Source organism: Zophobas morio, unplaced genomic scaffold (genome assembly GCF_036711695.1).
Source record: "Zophobas morio isolate AGI-343-1 ecotype UQ-CSIRO unplaced genomic scaffold, CSIRO_AGI_Zmor_V1 ptg000108l, whole genome shotgun sequence".
Taxonomy (NCBI): Eukaryota; Metazoa; Arthropoda; class Insecta; order Coleoptera; family Tenebrionidae; genus Zophobas; species Zophobas morio.
This window is the reverse complement of record NW_026972213.1, coordinates 5,020,528-5,042,619: the sequence shown is the minus strand read 5'-3', so window position 1 is coordinate 5,042,619 and position 22,092 is coordinate 5,020,528. Positions and strand designations below refer to the sequence as shown.

General features: G+C 32.8%; 5 protein-coding genes across 8 annotated transcripts; 4 read left to right on the top strand and 1 right to left on the bottom strand.

Annotated features, from left to right (window-relative positions):
* Nucleotides 1-1,369: 1,369 nt before the first annotated feature.
* Nucleotides 1,370-2,986, top strand: LOC135144745 (uncharacterized). The gene is made up of 2 exons (XM_064076812.1): nt 1,370-2,435; nt 2,496-2,986. The coding sequence occupies exons 1-2, from the start codon at nt 1,641-1,643 to the stop codon at nt 2,925-2,927; spliced, it is 1,227 nt and encodes a 408-aa protein (XP_063932882.1). The 5' UTR covers nt 1,370-1,640; the 3' UTR covers nt 2,928-2,986.
* A 1,132-nt stretch (nt 2,987-4,118) lies between these two features.
* Nucleotides 4,119-5,509, top strand: LOC135144746 (uncharacterized). Its single transcript, XM_064076814.1, has 2 exons — nt 4,119-4,974; nt 5,028-5,509. The coding sequence occupies exons 1-2, from the start codon at nt 4,189-4,191 to the stop codon at nt 5,460-5,462; spliced, it is 1,221 nt and encodes a 406-aa protein (XP_063932884.1). The 5' UTR covers nt 4,119-4,188; the 3' UTR covers nt 5,463-5,509.
* Nucleotides 5,510-8,948: 3,439 nt separating this feature from the next.
* Nucleotides 8,949-20,103, top strand: LOC135144824 (uncharacterized). Of its 4 annotated transcripts, none has more exons than XM_064076917.1 (3): nt 8,949-8,963; nt 12,413-13,213; nt 13,266-13,795. In XM_064076917.1, the coding sequence occupies exons 2-3, from the start codon at nt 12,419-12,421 to the stop codon at nt 13,698-13,700; spliced, it is 1,230 nt and encodes a 409-aa protein (XP_063932987.1). In that variant the 5' UTR covers nt 8,949-8,963; nt 12,413-12,418; the 3' UTR covers nt 13,701-13,795. The 4 variants fall into 4 exon arrangements, with proteins under 4 accessions (XP_063932987.1, XP_063932988.1, XP_063932985.1 ...); XM_064076918.1 differs by lacking the exons at nt 8,949-8,963; nt 12,413-13,213; nt 13,266-13,795 and adding exons at nt 9,734-10,114; nt 17,686-18,486; nt 18,538-20,103; XM_064076915.1 differs by lacking the exon at nt 8,949-8,963 and adding an exon at nt 9,943-10,114.
* Nucleotides 15,167-16,692, top strand: LOC135144717 (uncharacterized). The gene is made up of 2 exons (XM_064076772.1): nt 15,167-16,192; nt 16,249-16,692. Exons 1-2 carry the CDS (start codon nt 15,392-15,394, stop codon nt 16,690-16,692), a joined length of 1,245 nt encoding a protein of 414 aa, XP_063932842.1. The 5' UTR covers nt 15,167-15,391.
* Nucleotides 20,088-21,442, bottom strand: LOC135144825 (uncharacterized). The gene is made up of 2 exons (XM_064076919.1): nt 20,610-21,442; nt 20,088-20,551 (listed from the first exon to the last, which is right to left on the bottom strand). The coding sequence occupies exons 1-2, from the start codon at nt 21,396-21,398 to the stop codon at nt 20,120-20,122; spliced, it is 1,221 nt and encodes a 406-aa protein (XP_063932989.1). The 5' UTR covers nt 21,399-21,442; the 3' UTR covers nt 20,088-20,119.
* Nucleotides 21,443-22,092: the final 650 nt, after the last annotated feature.

Genomic DNA, 22,092 nt, shown 5'->3' with positions numbered 1-22,092 from the left:
TTTTTCGAAAATTTGAGAATACAGCAATGTTGAACCTACCAGTACTGAATAATAATAAAGTAAGAATTATCATAGTTATTATAATAACACATACCTACTTATCCACACAATAATATACAGAACGTCTTGGTCTATTTTGTAGCTTAATTAATAATTTTAGAATTATGCAAATCAAGTAGCTTGCTACGTGCTTAATCGTCGCATTCTTTCTATGTATAAACATAAACAATCGAAGTTAAACATGTACTAACAGCAATTTTATCTGTTGGTTATCTTCTTCAAATACATATATTTGCGGTCTAGGACAATTGTACAACTTGGCGCAGGGATACTTTGGCGCAAGCCATCTTGGCGTGGGCCATCTTGGCGCGAATGAACTCGGACCAAGAAAAATAGATATAATTATACAAAAATTGCACCCGTTGCACCTAATTTTTATAGTCTCCAACGCGTGGAGGGGTAATGTCGACTTTTTAATGGACACACGGGCGCTTCGCGCCCTGCACCCCATTATAAACATACTCGTAAACGTGGAACTTCTTGCTCCGTGGATCATTTAGTTATTGGAATTTTTGCGAATGAAACTGTGTATTTGGTTGCCTACACTTAGCATAAATAACAGGCTGCCAACCACAGTACGAACAATAAATATTTTTTTATATTATATACCGACGTACTCGCGCCAAGATGGCTCGCGCCAAGATGACTTGCGCCAAAGTGTGCCTGCGCCAAGTCGGTCGCGCCAAGTTGGCCGCGCCAAGTCGGCCGCGCCAAATAGTCCCATTCCGATATATTTGATATTGTCGGCACTTGTGTCTTTCTATAGCAGTCTACACATATCTTCATTTTGATTTATAGAGACTGTCTTAAAAAATGAATAAAATTCTCAATTTTTTTTACTTTTTGTAGAGGCTTTATTTACTGGAATGTAAATCAGGGGAGAGGGAAGTTGTGTGCAAATAACTTTAGACCATTGTTTTTAAATTCAAGAAATTTTCAGCACTTTTTTGAGCCTTACTTAGTAAAATGATCAGAATTATAGTGTGAAGTAATTGGTGTGGTGTCATCAGTAAATCACACAGTCATTAAAAAACACAAACACATGTATATAAAAGATTGAATCCAAGACAATTTGTTTCATTGTCAACAACTTCTGACAACACAGTATTGGTATTGTTAGTATTACCTAGTACCTAATGCAACTAAATATTTGTACCCTACCAAAAATTGGTTCCGCCATTTCAAAATTTTATTAGGAATATCTACCGACCAGCGACGCTCGCTTGTCGTCCTTGGCAAACAATATGAGTTAGATATGAAATGAAATAAACTCTATTAATATTTGACATTCCAACGAACGCATCTTGTTATCGTCCCACTATAATTAAATATAATTGATTGTGCAATAACAAATAACTTTATATTGTGAGTGTCGAGTGGAAGAATAAAAGTGAAAGCATGTAATTTTTGTACATAGTAGTTATCTAACTTTATTTGTTGATACGACGCGTTCTTAACTAATCTGTGAAAAAAATAATTGGACATTTTTACCGTTAAGTGCACTAGTAAATTTGTTACATACTTTCCACAGTTAAGTTGAACTTTATCACCAAAAGTTTTCGCAAGTTATCAACTCTATTATGACGTTAGCAACAAGGACTAGAAGCGAAATAAAAACATGGTTAGAAACACTCTTGAAAAACGAGAATATAGATAACCTGGATTTCACAATTTTGGGAAATTCTGAACAAGGAGATGGTTATATCGGGGACATACTTTTCGTCGAAGTGTGTGGAACGACGAAAGATGAAACAAAAAATTACAACCTCGTTCTTAAGTGTTCAAAACGTAGCCAAGCTTTGAGAGAAAAATCGCCAGTGAAGGAAGCTTTTTTAAGTGAAATATATTTCTACGATGTTGTGTTTCCGAGTTTCAAAAAATTTCAGCACGAGAGAAATATTACAGAACCGTTTGAGAAAGTACCAAAATGCTATGGTACTTTAACCACTGGTGACACAGAAGTGCTTGCTTTAGAAAACTTGAAAAACAGAGGTTACTTTCTGTGGGATAAAACAAAACCATTAACCAGACCATATATTGATTTGATAGTTAAAGAATATGGAAAATTGCATGCAGTATCTATTGCAATGCAAGATCAAGAACCCGAAAATTATAAAAAGCTAGTGAGCGGTCTGGACGATGTACTTAAAAGGTTTTTTCAAGCCTCAACCGAGATGTATAGTAGCATGGGAGGCGCTATTGTAGAAATTTATGAACTGTTGAAGGGTGAACTGGATGAACGAATTTTAGAAAAATGGTACGAATTAAACGAACAAGTGGAACCCTTTTTTACCAAAGCTTGTGAACCTTTGGAAGGGATGAATGTGATAACTCATGGCGACTGTTGGTGTAATAATTTTATGCACTATAATAAGGTAAAGTACAAACTTTTATATAATAAATTTAGATTCTTATTTATTTATTTCTTTTATTAGAATGGTAAACCTTTTACGGCTGCGATACTAGACTGGCAGCTGATGACACATTCGCCACCTATTTTCGATTTGTCGTACTTTTTGTTTGCTTGTTTGTCAGAAGACGATATCAACGATATGGACACTATACTGGAGTACTATTACGGATTTTTGATAGATCATTTAGAAAAATTGGGAAGTTCAAAATCACTTTATCCGAAAGAACAGTTTTTAGAAGACTGGAAAAAGTATAACAAGTTTGGACTTTTAATGACACCAGTTATTCATAAATTTTGTTTATCTGAAAAAGATGATGCTCCGGATATGACCGCAGCAGCTGAAAAAGGAGAAGATATTTTAAAAGTTTTTGTAAAACCCATCAAGAATATCAAGAAATATAAAGAAAGAATGAAGTACATTGTAAAATATTCAGTAGAAAATAATATAATTTAAAAATGTAATTCTGAAAATCAGTGTAAAATTTCAACGGAAATATAAAACAATGAACATAACGAAGTAGTTTCATTCCCGTTGAGTACGAAAAAAGTAGATTTCTCCTTTCCGTCTGCCGTCTGTCGTTTGCTATTTATCAGCGTCTGTGTCGATTTTTATTCAACAGATATTCTTCAAAACTATAGGACCCATTGTTTAGATGGGAAAACGCTAATCAAAATTTGCCTGTTCTTCCCCACTAACAATGGGATGACGTTATCAAAATTTACAATAGTAAATGTTATTTAAATTTTATATAATATACGCCTCCACTTGTAGTTTATGAATCCATGTTCAATTTTTACCATAGGCATCCAAATTTTTGGGAAATATATCAAAATTGTATAGAAACATTTTACAATTTAACTTTGAAATTGCAAAACCGAATGGTCTGAAATCTTGCAAACGTTTTACACAGTAAATTATTAATCAAAATTGATTCGTTTATCCTCCCCCGAAAAAGGTGGATGACGTTATGTCAAAATGTTTCTAAATAAAATAAAAGTTTATAGTTGTGGTTTTACCAATGCATTCATAGTTTTTAGAATTGCTTATATATGGTGAAAAACTTTAATGAATGAGGCGACATGTTTATTGTTCATCGCATTTCCCGGAAAATTTGAAGATACAGTAGGTACTGTTATTAATAGTATTACACTGCATCCCTTCAAACTGATCTACGTTTCCTTGCTAACATGTTGATGGCTTAATAAAAAAAATTTGTAAGGAAAAACTCACTAGAAACTATGCATGTGATACTTCTTTAGTTGTACTTTAAATATCCACGCATATATTAATTTTAATTCATAGAAGTCATAATCCAAAAAAACAATAATAATAATAATAAAATTCACAAAGTCAAATTGTATAATTTTTCGAAGCTGTATTTGTTTGACAGTACGAGTTTAGGAGCGCATTATTAATTAAGAAACCTTGAACAGTTATCAATTATCAAATAATTAGAGAAAAAATGAGACGTAATCTGTTTATCATGTTACGTTCTATTGTGCAATAATCCAAAAGTTACTTTGTCTTAAAAATGGAAGAGTGTGCTTATCTAAAATGAAGAGAACTAATATTACACAATTGATAACATTATCACATAAACTATAATTATCTTTTATGTCATCCTATCTCAAATATAGTACTTAGTATAATAAAATAATTGAACTTAATGCAGTTTTTGTGTTCAAACGTAAAGTATTTATCTACTTAATAAAGTATGTCTGCTAAAGTCACAACAGAAAACGACATAAAATCATGGCTCGAAGTTATTTTGAAAAGCGAAAATCTCGACAACCTATCACTTAAAGTCGAAGGAAATACAGAAGCCGGCACCGGATACGTCGGAGATATATTTTTTGTGGAAGCAAATGGAACAACAAAAGACAAAATTGACAAAAAATACAACCTAGTTATCAAATGTGGTAAACGAAGTAAAGCCTTCAGAAGCAAATTTCCAGTAAACTGTGCCTTCCGGAACGAAATTCTTTTCTATGAGACAATTTTTCCATATTTTCTGCAATTTCAAAAAGACCGGGGTGTGAAAGATCCGTTTGATAAAGTACCAAAATGCTACGGAACTTTTGTTGGCGCTGATTTAGAAGTCATCGTTTTTGAAAATTTGAAAGATAAAGGATATACACTGTGGGATAAGAAAAAGCCTTTGACGAGGCGACACGTAGAGATGATCATTCAAGAGTATGGTAAATTTCATGCCATTTCTATTGCTCTGAAACACCAGAATCCTGAAAAGTTTCAGCAACTTGTGGAGAAGTGTGATGATTTTATGGCAAAGTTGTATGAATACACAGACACAATAACTACACAAGAAGATTTGGTGGATGAATTATATGAACTTTTGCAGGATGAACTCGACGAAAATATTCTTCTAAAATGGAAAGAATTGAAACCCAAAGTGCGACCTTTTTTGAAAAGTCTTGAAAAAAGCGAAGGTGTCGTAATACATGGTGACTGTTGGATAAACAATTTTATGCATTTACATGTTGTAAGTACGGAAGTAACTAAAGCACATTAATATTTAAACTATTTTCATTACAGAACGATGAACCACAAACTTTCGCAATATTAGACTGGCAACTGATAAAAGTTGCTTCGCCAGTCATAGATGTGTCGTATTTTCTTTTTGCGTGTTTGTCAGAAGAAGACGTCGATGATATCGACGTTATATTAAAAGTGTATTATTCAAGTTTAGCTAGTCACTTACAGAAACTGGGAAGTGATACGAATGAGTTGTATCCATTTGAACAGTTTTTAACAGAGTGGAAGGAATATAGTAAATTTGGTGTTTGTTTTACTAATTTAATACATAAATTTGCGTTAACTGACGGTGCAGAAGTTCCTGATTTTGTTCAAGCGGCTGAAGATGGGTACGACATTACGAAGTCTATGGCAGTTAAAATTAAAGACGCAGAGGGTTTTAAGAAAAGGATGCGTTATCTTGTAAAATGTGCTGTAGAACACGATTTAGTTTAGTGGTTTTACCCACCTAAAATAATAAATTAAAAAAATATGTGTACAATTTCCGATATTTTCATTTTAATTAACTAATTTTAAATTTAATGATAATTTTGTACTAACCAAAAAATTTTAATCCAATTAATTCCAGTAAAGAATTTAACAAAATTTAGAGGTGCTGAGTCTCTAACTTTTATCTAACGAGAAGCGCGGAAAACTCTTGTAGTGATTGTGTTTGAAAACTAAATATGAACAAGTTCAAATGTTCATATTATTGTTTTTATAACAGCAAAATTTTAAAGCGGTCGTTAAAGTAAACAATTACAATGCCGCTATAAATATAGATAATTACAATAATATATGTAGTTACAATAACTGAAAACTGCGAACAAGAAAATGGACATGTAGATTTAATTTTCGTATCTGTTAAAGGAACTGACAAAAAAGGTAAAAACAAAGAATACGATCTTGTTTTAAAATGTACCAAATCTGTTTACAGTCCAACGGGAAGTGTTTTTGCATTTAGAAAAGCATTTTATAGAGAAGTTTATTTGTACCAAAATGTGTTTCCACTATTCAAACAATTTCAGGAAAAAAAACACATTGAAAAACCTTTCGACAATTTCTCTAGGTGCTATGGTTTTTACAGTGATGGATTCCAGTATGTCATTGTGTTAGATAATCTAAAAGGTGTGGGGTATGACTTGTGGCCTCAAGACAAACTGTTGTCGAGAGAAGTTATTGATATGGGGCCTACGCAAAATTTCATGCTCTTTCAGTGGCGCTAAAAGATCAGGAACCTGAGAAATTCCTAAAATTGTCTCAAGACTTGGATGAAGATATTTATAATTAAAGCAAAAGAACTAAAAAATATGTTATTTTAATAGAAAATGATAAAAATTTAAATAATCAAACAAAGCTGAAAAAAAAAATTAAATTTTCCAAAAAAGCAAAATCAATCATCATTGACACACTGTTTAAGGACGTCAATAACGGGTATTTCCCCCACGAACCTGTAAGACTACTGCCATTTTCCAGGGCATCCCATGAAATAAATTGTTTATTTATTCTTCTTGGATATTCTCTCAATCCTTTAAAAGCACATTCTGAAGCTCATCTAAAGTGTGAGGTGCAGGTGGTGCACTCAATTAATATGCTGGTTAAGAAACAACATAAAAAAATAGGCATATTAGTTTTTCATACCGGTGAGTGTAGACACATGTAGGGGAAGGCGGGGTAAAGTGATCATAGATATGTAAAAATGGGCATATAAACTTTTATATGCATTATATCAATGATTTAGCGCTTTATGCTGATTCATCAAACATTCGGCTATAACTATAAAGAACTAAAAACGTCAATTGTTAAATATTTTCTTACTTATTTACAATTTATTCCAACCGTGCATTTGGTCCACTTTACCCCTATACCTATAGGGTGGGTAAAGTGGTCCTCCTGATTGGGTAAAGTGGACATATTAATAGAAAATCATAAAAATAAGTACAAAATACAATAAATTTTGAAAAAATATAAAATACTTTTTCAAAATTCCATAAAAACTCAATAACATATCTTCTATAAAATACAAACAAAAAATATAAACAATTGATAGGATTCTAGGCACAAATATCACAAATAAAATAACATCTTTTATAACATACAAACAAAAAATATAAACAATTGATAGGCTTTTAGGCACAAATATCACAAATAAAATTTTTCATTTTTTTGTTAAACCCTGAGCAATCTTCATGAGCCCAATTTTTACATTTTGTGCACTGGACCCATTTTTCTTTAACCTTAGAGTCGCTAAACAGCGAACTAAAATAAATGCATGCAGTATCGTCTTCCCCATTTTTCGAATCATTTTTGGTAAATGTCAGTCTTTTCCTTAGATCATATAATAAATAGATACCACCATGCCGTGTTCTTTCCCTAGCAGAGCCTGTGACGACATCCTCCTGTCACACATCTCTCTCGTGCATGGAGGGATTACAATGAAGCTATCCTTGCCTGATCACTATTTGAATTTTGCGCGCCTAAATTTTAGGAAGTATGTCTGAACTAACTTCGTACGAAAGATGTTGACAGCTTGATTTTATAAATAATTCACAGTAGATAATGAAAGGAATAGTAAATTATTGGGCAGCAATTGTGATCCTTTATGATTACATCACTTAAAATAGGATCTTTGTTCTAAATTCTAAAATTGTTTTCTGTACAACAACTCGAAAGAGAGGTTAGAAGAAACATCTGTCAAAAGCGATTTGTTGTGCTGGTGCGGTACAAGGATAGAAGTGAAATAGACATATACAGATGAAATGCATCTAACAAAGATGAAGATGTGGTGATCACACAAGGATAGCATTATACTACTCTTCTTGACGTAGAAAACGACAACAGATAGCTTCATGTCTAGTCACAGCTTTCAGTTTGAGTATTGGTATCTATTTATTATATGATCTAAGGTCTTTTCTTAGGAATTTTGGTTTTTCTTTTAGGGTAGTCCTATTTTCTTGAAGTTCCTTTGTCTAAAGACTTCCCGTCAGTACCGCAGTTTTACCTGGTTCGGTTTGCCCCATAATACGATGGTCCAGTTTGCCCCCCAATGTACTTCAAATATATTTCAGCTTATATTTCTTGAAACATGAACGTATACAGTTAAATTTTACAATATATCTGTAATGTATTAATTAAGGCGTAGATTAAGTGTACAGTAGGTTAAGTAGGAAGTAGGTCAATAGTAAGCAGGTATTTATTCTGGTATAGAAATTCCACGCACTGTCAAACGAATGAAACGCCAGCGAAATTGATGCTGGGTAGACATCTCCACACGACGCTCAACTTAATGAGACCTGACACAAACCGAGACACGGAAAGGCAATGTAACCATAAAGGTCGAGATTCTCCAACATTTGAGAAGGGAAGTATAGTTTGGATTCGGGATTATCGGAAGCCTAATACCAAAACTTGGCAGGAAGCAAAGGTCATCGACATACTGGGACCACGAAACTACACGTGCGAGTTACCAGATGGACAAAAATGGAGGAGACACGTTGACCAAATGAGAAAAAGAATTGAAGCACCAAGCACTGAGGACAGCAAGTCAGAGACAGTACAACCAGCGAATACAAACCAAGAAGTACCACAAAGGAAGATGCCTGGGGAACCAACAATGCCGTCAGCCACACCGCCACCACCAGAACAAACACCATCTCTCGAACCGCAACCCAATCCTATTCCAGTCATTCCGGTACGCGATAGACCAAAGCGTTCTTGTAACATCCCAGCACGTTACAGAGATTAGGAATTAATATTAGGCGCATTCGGGTTTTTTTTTAAATGTACTAATCTTAAATGGGGGGATATGTAATGTATTAATTAAGGCGTAGATTAAGTGTACAGTAGGTTAAGTAGGAAGTAGGTCAATAGTAAGATGTATGGAATGCGACTGCGCATAGCGTAGGTACTGATGTTTCTTGGAAGGACTCGTTCTCTTTGAGACAGACAGTCGACTAGGTAAGACATAAACTTGTAAGCAGTTTAATAAACACAAATCAACACGTGCTCGTTTTGTTAATACTTATCAATATCAATAAAATAATGTCAGGGCTATAACATGAGATAATGTAGTATCATAAATATACAATATCATCTTAGCTGAAGCTTACACAAAGTACATAAAAAGTTACCGTTTGGAGACCACCAACAGACACACGCACATTAACAACAGCGACATCTTACGACAAAAATCATCTATTAGTAATTAAAAAAAAATTTTTTTTTTCAAGAAGATATCTTTAATTAAGCAACTGTTCACTTTGCCCCCTATGACCTTTTTGCCCCGCGTTCCCCTACTTGTGACCATACGTGTCAAAAAATATATCGAAAAGCATAAAAAAATTGTTTCAAGAAATGTAATGGGTGTTTCTAGCTTAGTTTTTCACTGTCTTTAACCACTTTTTATTCTAATCTACAGTTCATTTGATGTCTTTTTTATACTCAGGCATGTTTTGGGGAAGGCAGTGTCGCCATGAATACCTAATAATCACTGTTGGTTGTTGCTAATTTAATATGATTTTTATTCAATACAGCAGGTAGTAGATTGAGAAATAGAATTACACCAGATTTTTAGCTAGTACTGTTAGTTGAATATTTAGTACCTACATTTTATATACATATACATCATATACAATTTTACACATTGTAAATATTGTAATGCATTTTGCTATTTATCATCAAAAATTATAATGCAGAATAAATAAATTGTTTAGTGGCTAAATAAAAATACAAAGAGTTTCTCACGAAAATGAGAATATGCAATAAAAAAAACGATTTCACCAGTACTGCTTACAATGGGGTAATAAAGACCGCTAAAATTCCAGCGCCAACTAATGGACAACTTTTTTTAATCGGAAGTTTTATACAGTATATTCCCTCTTTCCGAATTGTTTGTTGGGTTAGTTGAAATTCAATTTTCTATTCAAATTGTTGGCAACACTGATAAACAATCTCCCCTCCATAGATCTAACCTTCAACTTCTATCTCATAATCAAACAAAATACAAATCGTGTTTTGTGTGTGTGTGATATTCACTCATTTTCTTGTAATATTTTCATCGCACGTTTCCACATCAGAGTTCATACTGAAGTATTGTTAGTATTAATTATGTAAGTATCCCTTTTTATTTTATCTTTCTTGTTGTAATTTATCTAATATAAATAATTATACGTTAACAACTTAAACGCATGCCCTGAGTGCTTTGACCTATTAGTATCGAACACTCCCAATAGCGGCCGTAGAATACACTCGTATACACAGCTCGTATATTTTTGATCAGCGTCGATTTTTGTCGATCGCGTCGTCTGTCGTCTGGTTTTTGGAATCCTGATCCTCGCGACATCTCTTCGTAACCTATGCAATTACTAGAAGAAATTGCTTTTATCCACTCCTGTCAAGTCATTTAAAAATTACGTTTCTTGTTAACTTCTAAACGAAAATCCCTTAATTAACAAGAATAATTTTTGTAGCATGTGGTAGAGATGCTAAATGTACGAGCTAGAGTCCATCTCATCAAAAACAAAATTTCAAAATTCCATGTTGTCTTTCATCGTGTTTTTTATTGCTATCTCGGTCCAACCGTGTCCGAATAATGAAAATAAAATTGATTAATTATTTTAGAAGTCATCACGATTTAAAATACTACACTACTACCGAGGCGTTAATATTTAAAAAAAAAAACTGTTTTACATCGATACAACTTTAGTTTTTTAGAAACAAAAATTAAGATAAAATAAAGTCAAGATATATGTGGATTGTCAAACTACAGGTAAAGAAGCGTAATATGCGTATATTGCAAGTGAGTTTATATAATTAAATTTTGTGATGACGGTATCAATTTCTTGGCAGCAAGGACACATATCAAATTGGAAAATACACCAAGGTCGTTGTATTAATATAACATTCTTTGTAAGTACAGTGTGATATTAATGACAGGAGCACTGCCTTCCAAATTTTGGGAAAGTAACATTCGCCGTTTTTAATTTAAACAAGAAAATGCATTAATTCATTCATTTTTTGAAGCCACCCTGTAGAGGCGGTTCTAAAAAACATGAATGCACTGATTAATTAGAACTACAAACTCATATCTAGTATTTTGTACCTTTTGGGTGAAATGACGTTATAAAGTTTTTGGATGGAATAAAATATTCAATTTTCTTTTACGTTCATCATGTTTACGATAATCTTAAAAAATTAAATTGTAAAACGTTGTTATACAATTTTTACTTTTTTCTAAAATCCGGTTGTCTAAGTAGAACAGAAAATAAAGGCCAATTCAAAACTGCACATAGTGAGATTAAGGTTAAAATTTAAATAGCATTTATTATCCAAAATTTTGAGGTGAAGAAATTGTTGCTGGAGATTTGACAAACAATCGGTCCAGTAACAGTTTCGAAAATTATCTGTCTAATAACAATCGATACAGAGGACCGATAAACTAAAACACGAGACTTATTTTTTCATGTACCTACTCTACGAGTCATGAAACGTCGAGAAAACATTCGCCGGATGGACCTTATTACAATACTTCCTTGGCTTACGTCCGGAAATGAAACGTGTCAACTTTTTCCGATTGTATGAATCTATTTTCGCAAAAGTTTGTGACAAATTGTAATTTTATTTAATCTTTTGCCTATTGGCTAAATAAAATATGTGATTCCCCTGAATTTCAATCTAAATGGTCGCTGACGATGTTACTTTTGGCGATTTGAGTTTTTGAAAAATATTACCTTCGTTACGGCGAATTTATTAAAATTTTAAATTCCCTCTAAATAACTACTAGAGGGGGGACCAAATCTACATGATCTTTAATACTTTTATCATTTCTCATATTTGGCAAACACGGCAACACTGCTGTGTAATAAACTTTCGAATAAATCTGTATATTTTGAATCAGATTTCTTAGAACATTACATATGGTTTAGGATAGTCCGTAGAAAAAAATATTCATGGGCACTACTTGTTTATACAAAAATATTTCGAAATTTATATAAAAAAATAATGACGGCAAATAAACTTCTCATATAATTTTATCCAAAAGGTGATATTTCAAAGCACTGGATTAGTATAATATATTGTGACGAATGGGTGAGGTTTGATAACAAAACGCATATGTGTACAATGTGATTTCGACTATTAAAAAAATATATATTAATTTTAAATTACCAACATTTGCATTATCACTATATGGCGGCGGTATGACGTTCAAGTGTTGCGCTAATAAAAAACTTTTACTTATCAAATCAATTAGATATAATCATACAAAAGTCAACTACAGTGATAAAATATAGTTATCAAAACAAATAATTACGTAATTTTTTTTATCACAACTCCAATAAAACAACCATCTGTCTAACCTGTGTAAGTTAATTGCTCTATTTTCTGTTGTATTACGTTTGTGTTTTTAGTGTAAAATGTCTACAACAAACAACACAGAAAACGAAATAAAATCTTGGCTTGAAGTAATTCTGAAAAACGAAAACGTTGAAGACCTCTCTGTAAGCCTTGAAGGAAATACAGACCTCGGTTCTGGTTTTAATGGAGACATATATTTTGTGGAAGTAAAAGGAACAACAAAAGAAAAAGTGACTAGAAAATACAATCTAGCTGTTAAGTGTGCCAAGCGAAGCAAAGCTTACCGAAGCAAATTTCCAGTAAACAGTGTGTTTTTAAACGAAATTTATTTCTACGAAACGATTTACCCGTATTTCTTACAGTTCCAAAAAGAGAAAGGTGTAAGTAACCCCTTCGACAAATTAGCGAAATGTTACGGAACTTACATCTCGGATGATTTAGAAGTCATAGTTTTCGATAATTTGAAAGCTAAAGGTTACGCAATGTGGCATAAGAAAAAGCCCTTGACTAGACAACGTGTAGAAATGATTATTAAGGAATATGGAAAGTTTCACGCAATTTCTATTGCTATCAAAGATCAACAACCGGAGAAATTTCAACAACTTACTGAAAAATGCGACGACACATTGGGAAAGATTTTTGAATCTACAGATTTGATAACCTCACAAGAAGAATTAGTCGATGAGATATATGAACTATTGCAAGGTGAGCTTGACGAGGCACTTCTTTTAAAATGGAAAACTTTAAAACCAGAAATTCGACCATTCCTAAAACAGTTTATAGAGGGTTTAGAAGGAATGAATGTTGTAATACATGGCGATTGTTGGAATAACAATTTCATGCATTATCATGTGGTAAGTGTGGAATTATGATAAAAAGAGACATATTAAATCAGTGTTCTTTCAGGACAATCAGCCACCAACTTTTGCTATTTTGGATTGGCAGATGGCCAAGCTTTGTTCACCAGTAACAGATTTGTCATATTTTCTTTTTGGATGCCTATCAGAAGAAGATATAAATGATGTAGATACTATTTTAGAACTGTATTATACAACACTACGAGATCATTTAAGAAAATTAGGCAGCAGTGTTGATCAACTTTATCCATATAGCCAATTTTTGGAAGAGTGGAAAAAGTATATGAAATTTGGTATTATCATGACCCCAGTGATCCATAAATTCTCACTAACTGATGAAGAAGAAGTACCTGATTTTGTCCAAGCAGTTGAAGAAGGTTTTGATTTTGCTAAGTCACTGGCAGTAAAAATTAAGGATGCAGATGCGTTCAAGAGAAGGATGCGATACCTTATAAAATATTATGTTGAGCACGATTTCGCTTAGAGATCTGATTGTGAAACAAAATAAGATAACTAAATGATAACAAACGCAACGTTAAAATTTAATAAAATGTGTTTTTGTTTTATATATTTAAAAAAGTTTTTTTCTCCGAGTTCTTTTTTTTAATAACATATTCTTCTAATCTAACGTTTCTAAAAGCAAGTAGATGGTGTATTTTATTTGAACATTTAACACTGTATTGAAACATTTTTCGAATATCTTTTTTCTCTGAATATTTCCCTGTTAACACAAAAAAAACTACATAGAACTCATCCGTTTCCAAGCCTTATTTTATGAAAGTAATTTTATAAACAAGAAAAGCGGTTAAAATTTATAAATATTTACAAATAATATGCGATAAGAGTGGCGTATTTTAATACAAAATAGGTAATCATTTTCGGCACAACGTGTGTATTTCGTAAAAATCTCCGTAAAGAAAAAAGTGGAACTTGATATACATTGGAGTTTTTATAAATTCGGATTTGTGGGTATCCAAAAGGAATGCTGTAATACTCTTTACTTTATTTTAACTTGTTTTGAAGTTTACTGCAAAAAATACAAACGTATTGACATTAACACAATGTTTTATTTTCTACTTTTTCTTTAAATTGTGTAGCTATGGTACAAATTTAGGTAAATTTACTAAATTACGTCATTATGTTTTCAACTTGTTTATATTATTACATACAATTGTGCAATATTAAAACAAAAGCGTGCTCAAATGAAGAGCACTAAATCGACAAAGACCGATAAAACGCTTATCAAAGTATTTTTTTATTACTCTTTGTTAGACCTCGGATTTGATGCAAAATGTATGTTATGAGTATAGACACATTTTTAGGGTTTTTATGGAAAATATCAGTCCTGATTTTACAAGTTTTTGTCATTCGACCAGTCTCAGTGGTCATACCATCAAAAAACTGAACTTATGATTGTATAATATCTGACCATTTGTGTAACACCATAATTACTTCAATGATTTTGTATGGTATGATAGAAATATTAAATTTTGTGAGAACACATTTTTAGATAAGATAAGAAATTAAAAAAAAATGAGATGTAGAATCACAAATATTTTATTCATTGTAACGCATAACGCATACCGATAATTTTTAATTTATTTACTTATTGTTTTACCTTCAAGTGATTAAATTTTTGTTTATACGTTTGAATTAGTGCGCATGAGCTTGCATTTGAGCTGAAGATTTATAAGGATTACAATCTCAAAAAATAAATGTTTTCCACGTCAAAGGCAAAAGAGCTGGAAAAGATATTACATGAGCTTTTCCCAGTTATTTGATGTACATGCATTGTACATTGTACAAGAAATTTGTCATAAAGCAGAATAAATCATTTTTGTGGACAATTATGTATAAAAGTAATACGTCTATAAATCATCTTCAATCTGAAGAAGTTTAAAGAAATGTCCGTAATAACTTTTGTGTTTAGATAGATATGTATATTATGTAGACACAATGTTATGGTAATTATGATTGAAGATATATTTAACGATCGTGAAAAAGATAATACGCTTTTATCATCGTTTTCATGACACTACAACACATTTTCAGTCAGCGCTAATATAAAAGTCACAAGCATTTATAAATCGGGTTAGTGCACATCTAAACAGCCCGTCTAATGTTGTATTAACATTTTTAAGAAAAAATTATATCAAATTACGTTTTATTTTAATAATGGAAACAAAAACTGATCATAGCAGCGATATTCGAAAGTGGTTAAAAGTTGCACTAGCAGAAGAAAATCTTGAAAATTTTTCTGTCAAGGTAACTGGAACTTCTGAAAAAGGTGATGGTTATGTAGCCGATATAATTTTCGTAATTGTGAAAGGTACTGATACACAAGGCAAGGACAAACACTACGACCTTGTTTTAAAATGCAGTAAGTCTAGTGTCGCTTTAATGGAAAACGTACCGGCTTTTAGAAATGCATTTGTGAGAGAAGCTTACATGTATGAAAACGTTTTTCCCCTTTTCAAAGAATTTCAAGTTAATAAAAGTATCGAAAAACCCTTTGACAGTGTACCGAAATGTTACGGCGTTTTTAGCGACGAATTCAGACACGTTATTGTGCTGGAAAATTTGAAGAAATTAGGGTATGATTTGTGGCCCAGAGGCAAACCACTAACAAGAGAAGTTATAAACATTGTAATAAAACACTACGCAATATTTCATGCAACTTCAGTGGCTTTGGAAGAGCACTATCCCGAAAAATTTCAAAAATTGCTTAATGATTCGACTGATGATGTAGTGAAAAAAATTATGGAATCATCCGCCTTTCTAAAAATGTTTCAAGGTGCTGTAGAAGAGATTTATCATCTGCTGACAAATGATGTTAGAAACGACATTTTAGAAAAATGGTTAAAACTTAAAGATCAAGTCTTTTTCATTTTGTGTGAAATGACACCAGGTGTTGGCGATTTACAAGTGATAAACCATGGAGACTCTTGGGTGAATAACTTTTTGTACAAATTCCAAGTGAGTCTGCTTAATAAATTTCTATTTTAATGGAGTTAATTTAAACGATTTTATAGAACGAAGAGAGAACAATCGTTTCCAGTGTTGCTATACTCGACTGGCAAAATTCGAAATTCACGTCACCTGTAACTGACTTGTCGTACTTTTTGTTCGCTGGTATATCGAAAGAAGATATTGCAGACATGGACACTATTTTAAGAGATTACTATAAATACTTTTGCAAGTATCTAAGGAGACTAGAGAGCAAATTTGCAGATAAATATACATTAGATCAATTTTTTGACGAGTGGAGGAAGTACAGCAAATACGGGGCGTTACTGTGCATTTTGCCAATTAAATCTTTATATACGGAAAAGGAAGATCTTCCAGATATCGCTGAAACTGCAAACAGAGGAGCTGAGATTAGCGATTTTTTTAAATTTGTAACCAAAGATAAAAGTGGTTTCAAAGACAGGTTGAGACCAATTGTTGAATATGCTGTTAAGAATAATCTAATTTAATAGATAACTATAAAAATTAGTTAAATAGTATTAATTTTTGCATATCTAATAATAAGTATCTACAGTTAATCGAGCTTTTTTATTTCGGTTTCAGACCGATGGTAATATTGTTCATAATCAGTCAGTCATATGATACTTTCAAAGTTTTTATTCTATTTCTCACTTCAATTTCGCTCCATAGTTGGAAAGTGAGATATGTTACTTTCAAACCCAAGACCCAAAAAAAATGGTAATACTGAAGTCAATTTTTGCATTTTTCAACAGCTTTCAATTACTCTTTAAATTAACGAAATAAACATTGTGTACTTTAGATGAGTTTTATTTTCCAGCTAACTCCAAAATTTTCTTTTCTCCAGGGAGCTGCGCCCCTCTGTGCATCACATTAAAAAACTGGCGCCCTAGTTTTCCACCTCTTTTGCCATGAGAAACCTGTCCAGTATAAGATTATTGTCATTTTCGGACACATTATAAGCAATGAAATTGTGGAAACACGATATTTTTGTCATTATTCTTCTCAAAATTGGTATAACACTAAACAATTTTTTTAAGAAAACTTCTTGAAACGTAGCAGAGCATGTTAATCACAGATATTCGTCATGATAGGAATAAAACAAATGCATTTCTGTTTTTTTTTTATTGTTTTCATCTACTCCATCAAGTAAATACATCCTAATCAATTGTTAAATCTTTCAGAATGTCTAAAAGTATACGTTATTATTATTGGATATAGTGGCACAAAAATAATTAGAAATTTACTAGAGAAATAAGTTATGAGTCTATGTATATAATATCTAATACTATCACATTTATCTAAATCGATAAAAAAATTCCACCTACTTAAAATCCGTTAAAGGAAAACGTCGACAAGCACCATTGACTGATACAAGTAATAATAAAAAGTTATCTAACAATCTACCTTATTTAATAAAAGCAACTTTTTCAACACGTTAAGTTGATCTAATTTGTTTGTATAGTGTTTTATTTGTATTTCAGTGCAATATGTCGACGACAACAGATATAGAAAACGAAATAAAATCCTGGCTTGAAATAATTTTAAAAAACGAAAACCTTGTAGAGTTCTCCGTAAAACTTGAAGGCAATACGGAACTGGGTACTGGATACAGTGGAGATATATTTTTTGTAGAAGTTGAAGGTTTGACCAACGACAGAGTGAGCAAAAAATATAATCTAGTTGTTAAATGTGCCAAACAAAGCATAGTTCTCCGAAGTAAATTTCCCGTGAATTGCGCTTTTTTAAATGAAATGTATTTCTACGAAACAATCTTCCCGTATTTCTTGAAGTTTCAACAGGAGAAAGGTGTAGAAAATCCATTCGATAAGTTAGCAAAATGCTATGGAGCGGTCATCTCGGATAATTTAGAAGTTATTGCTTTTGACAATTTGAACGTCAAGGGTTACACAATGTGGAATAAAACAAAGCCTTTGACGAGACCACTTACAGAAATGATTATTAAAGAATTCGGAAAATTTCATGCAATATCTATCGCCATTAAAGATCAACAACCGGAGAAATTTCAACAACTAACAGAAAAATGCGATGACTTTTTGGGAAAAATTCATGAATACACAGACATGTTAACTACACACGAAGAATTAGTAGACGAAGTGTATGAACTTTTACAAGGCCAGGTTGACGGCACCTTGCTGTCCAAATGGAAAAGTTTAAGACCAAAGGTTCGACCGTTTATGAAAAAATTCAGGGAAGGTTTAGAAGGACTCAATGTTGTGGTCCACGGCGATTGTTGGAATAATAATTTTATGCATTATCATGTGGTAAGTGGACAGTTTTGATAAAATACAGGTGTTAATTAGTAACTCTTCCAGGACGATCAACAACCAACATTTGCTATAGTGGATTGGCAAATGGCCAAACTATGCTCACCTGTAATAGACGTATCATTTTTTCTCTTTGCATGCTTGTCAGAAGAAGATATTGATGATGTAGATGTTTTCTTAAAATTGTACCACACAGCACTAGGTGATCATTTAAGAAAATTAGGAAGTAATGTTGATCAACTCTATCCATTTAGTCAGTTTTTGGATGACTGGAAAAAATATAGCAAATTTGGTGTTATTATGATCACCTTAATCCACAAATTTTCATTAGCCGAGCGCGAAGAAGTCCCTGATTATGTCCAAACAGCTGAACAGGGCTTCGATGTTGCTAAATCGTTGGATGTTAAAATAAAAGATACACAGGGATTTAAGAAACGGATGGGATATCTTGTAAAGTTTTGTGTAGAGCATGACATCGTTTAGAAATTTAACACATCTACATCAGTAATTAAAATAAATCTTACTTTTAATGCATTTATTATGCACTAATATCTACGCACAATGTATTATTCTTCAAGGCCGAGGAAAATTCTGTTTAAATTACTATAGGTTATTCTATTTTGCTTACTTAGCGAAAAAATCATATCTGCTTTCTTTTGTACGTATTATTGCTTTTAATACGAGGGTCAGTCAAATATAAACCGGAATTATTTTTTATTAATTTAATAATGCAAAACAAATGTATAAACGAACTCTAGAATTTTTCTAAGTAGTCTCCCTGAAGGGATACACATTTTTGCCAACGTCTAGGAAGCTTTTTAATTCCTTTATCATAAAATGTTTGAGGCTGTGTCACAACCCAGTTGCGCACGAACCGCTCCACATCGTTGTCGCTTACGAAACGCTGCCCTCCCATTCCCTCTTTCAGTGGACCAAACAAATGATAGTCGCAGGACGACAAATCTGGGCTACAGACGGGATGTTTGGAGACTTCCCAGTGGAAGTCAACCAATTTTTATGACATTAAAAGGGCTATGTGCGGTCGAGCGTTATCGTGAAGCAAAATTACGTCTCTGGAGTTTGGCGTCTTTTGGATCTGTACGCGGCTTTTGCATCGTCCAAAAGCTGGCAGTAGTATGGAGCATTTACAGTACGACGGTCATGAAGAACTCGACAAGCAATATAAAAAAAAATGGTTGCGAGGACTATGGTGACTCTCATTTTCAAATTTTCACGCCTCTCCTTAAATTTTCTGGACCATTCGTACACTTGAGTTTTTGACAACGTTTCTTCCCCGAAATGTGCAAGCAATTTGGTTAAAATTTAGGAGGATTTGACGCCCTCTTTTGCGAGAAATTTAATGATAACGCGCTGTGCAACCGACGCTGGCACTGCTTGCTTCGACATGATGCTACTGCTCATTGCAAGAAGCTATCGGCTGCCGCTATGCCCACATCCCTTCTCTACGTCCCTACCTTCATATTCTATTTATGGCAGCTTATTAGAATTAGTACAGTTTTCGAAAAAACAGAATTCCGGTTCATAATTGACTGACCCTCGTACTCGATTTATTAACAAAGAAAAAATAAATAAATAAAAATTGTGCAACAAAAACTTTATTACCTAGCACCTATAAAGCGTCTATTTCACACAGGTGACAAAGAATTTCCTTCGTACGTTTGCCATATTCTTCTTCATTAAACTTTACCTTAATAGGCTTGCTTACATCAAAATCGTCTGTTAAATCTAGAATATCATCCTTATTTGTACACTTTATTTTAATCGCACAACAACTCATTATCATTCCAAACCGGGCATACTTTTTCCAGTCTTCCTTCAGGGCTTGAAAAGGGAAAACTACCTCAGCATCACTTCCAAATTGTTTTAATGTTGCTTCTAAACTTTCATAATAAATTTTTAAATACTTTTCTAGATTATCAAACAGTCCTTTAGAACCACCTGAGTACAAACAATAAGATAAATCACAAACTGGGCTTCCTACTTTAACAATCTGGAAATCCAATAAGCGCATATCTACTAATTTTCGGTTGTCTTCGGATGTCTGCAAAAGAATATACATAAAACATACTAGTAGGAACAATATTAATAAATATAAGTACTTCATATTTAAACATCATGTTGTTGCTCCAACAATCGCCATGTAAAATACTAGAATAGTTGCAGGTCTGCGTCGTAATATCATAAAAACAGTCCAGAACACCTTTGTCGGCATACTTTTCAAATTTACTTATTATCACATCATCTTCTTTATCAAGTAAATACGTTCTAACATCAGCTATTAAATCTGTCAGATACTCTTTAAAATTTCCTTCGGGATTAATGACAAATTCTTCATAAATGTTGTGAATTTCACTAGTGAGCTGTTTATATACTTCAGGTTGTTGATCCTTCAGCACAAAGGAATAACCATGAAAACGTCCGTAAGTTTTAAAAATAAAACTAACATGTTCATCGTCCAAAACGGACGTTTTCTCAAACATTTCAAACTTTAACGTTTTCAAATTTTCCAAACACAACATTTCTTTTTCATTTTCAACCAATACTTTAAAACACTGTGGGGAAAACTCCGTGTGTTCAATATTGTGGTTCGCTTCCATTTTCCTAAACGTTGGTCTTATATGCTGGTAGAAATAAATTTCGTTCAAGAAAGATTTTTTGATGGGCACAAATTTTCTAATTTTTTCGTCTACAAAAGCCACTTTTACCACAACACGAAGTTCTTTATCACTAAAATCGTCTTTGATAGTGATCATGAAAATCTGTCCCAGATAACCTTCGCCTTTTTCGTTAGTGGCTGCATCGATAATGGTATACTTTGGTATTCCTTGTTCCGCTGACACTTTTTCTAAAAACGTTAGGACGTCGTGGCGTTCTTTTAGCACTTCCATTGTGCTGTGCGATACAGATTTGTACGTTAAGAAAACTGGTGATCCTGAAACGATGGTGATCATCAATTTTTTATCTTATCTTTCAGCTGACGTAAATGAACAGGTGGATGATAATGATGAAAGATAAGTTCTGGGTAGGTACTACCTACATTTCATAAACACGTTTTTGAAGTATTGGCGAGAATGTAACGAATACTTTTTTTATTACTATTTGACTGAATGATTTGATTTAATATTAACTTTAATATTAAAAAATTGGTCTGAAGAGTTTAGACAGTACTTCCCTTGCTGTCGGAAACGTGACGACTGCGTGTCCATTATGTTTTTTTTTCGCATTATAAGTATTTTTGAAGCGGTGCATTTGAAAATAAATTGAATGTTAATTTTTTCAATTTTGTCATTATTTGGCATTGATATCTTTGTTATTTTTTTTCTGTGATTACTATGATTGCTTATTAAAAAAAAAATTAAATTGGACCAAGTTGTCTCTGGGGTGAATAATGTGATACCTATGCAAAAATTGTCAGGCGTGAACAGATAAAATAAACACCCGTATAGTATTTGTAATTTAAGACAAATAGCAATAACACTTATAAACCTGTAGACGTGATGGTGAAACACAAACTAAACTAAAACATGTTTTCTACGAATTGCAATAACCGGATGAGAATGTCGACGGTCTAGACTTTTTTAT

Coding starts and splice junctions, on each gene's coding strand:
- LOC135144746 (XM_064076814.1), top strand. CDS start 4,189: ATGTCTGCTAAAGTCACAACAGAAAACGACATAAAATCATGGCTCGAA. Junction 4,975..5,027: donor ATTTTATGCATTTACATGTT/GTAAGTACGGAA, acceptor TTTTCATTACAG/AACGATGAACCACAAACTTT.
- LOC135144825 (XM_064076919.1), bottom strand. CDS start 21,398: ATGGAAGTGCTAAAAGAACGCCACGACGTCCTAACGTTTTTAGAAAAA. Junction 20,552..20,609: donor ACATGATGTTTAAATATGAA/GTACTTATATTT, acceptor ATTCTTTTGCAG/ACATCCGAAGACAACCGAAA.
- LOC135144745 (XM_064076812.1), top strand. CDS start 1,641: ATGACGTTAGCAACAAGGACTAGAAGCGAAATAAAAACATGGTTAGAA. Junction 2,436..2,495: donor ATTTTATGCACTATAATAAG/GTAAAGTACAAA, acceptor TTCTTTTATTAG/AATGGTAAACCTTTTACGGC.
- LOC135144717 (XM_064076772.1), top strand. CDS start 15,392: ATGGAAACAAAAACTGATCATAGCAGCGATATTCGAAAGTGGTTAAAA. Junction 16,193..16,248: donor ACTTTTTGTACAAATTCCAA/GTGAGTCTGCTT, acceptor ACGATTTTATAG/AACGAAGAGAGAACAATCGT.
- LOC135144824 (XM_064076918.1), top strand. CDS start 17,692: ATGTCGACGACAACAGATATAGAAAACGAAATAAAATCCTGGCTTGAA. Junction 18,487..18,537: donor ATTTTATGCATTATCATGTG/GTAAGTGGACAG, acceptor TAACTCTTCCAG/GACGATCAACAACCAACATT.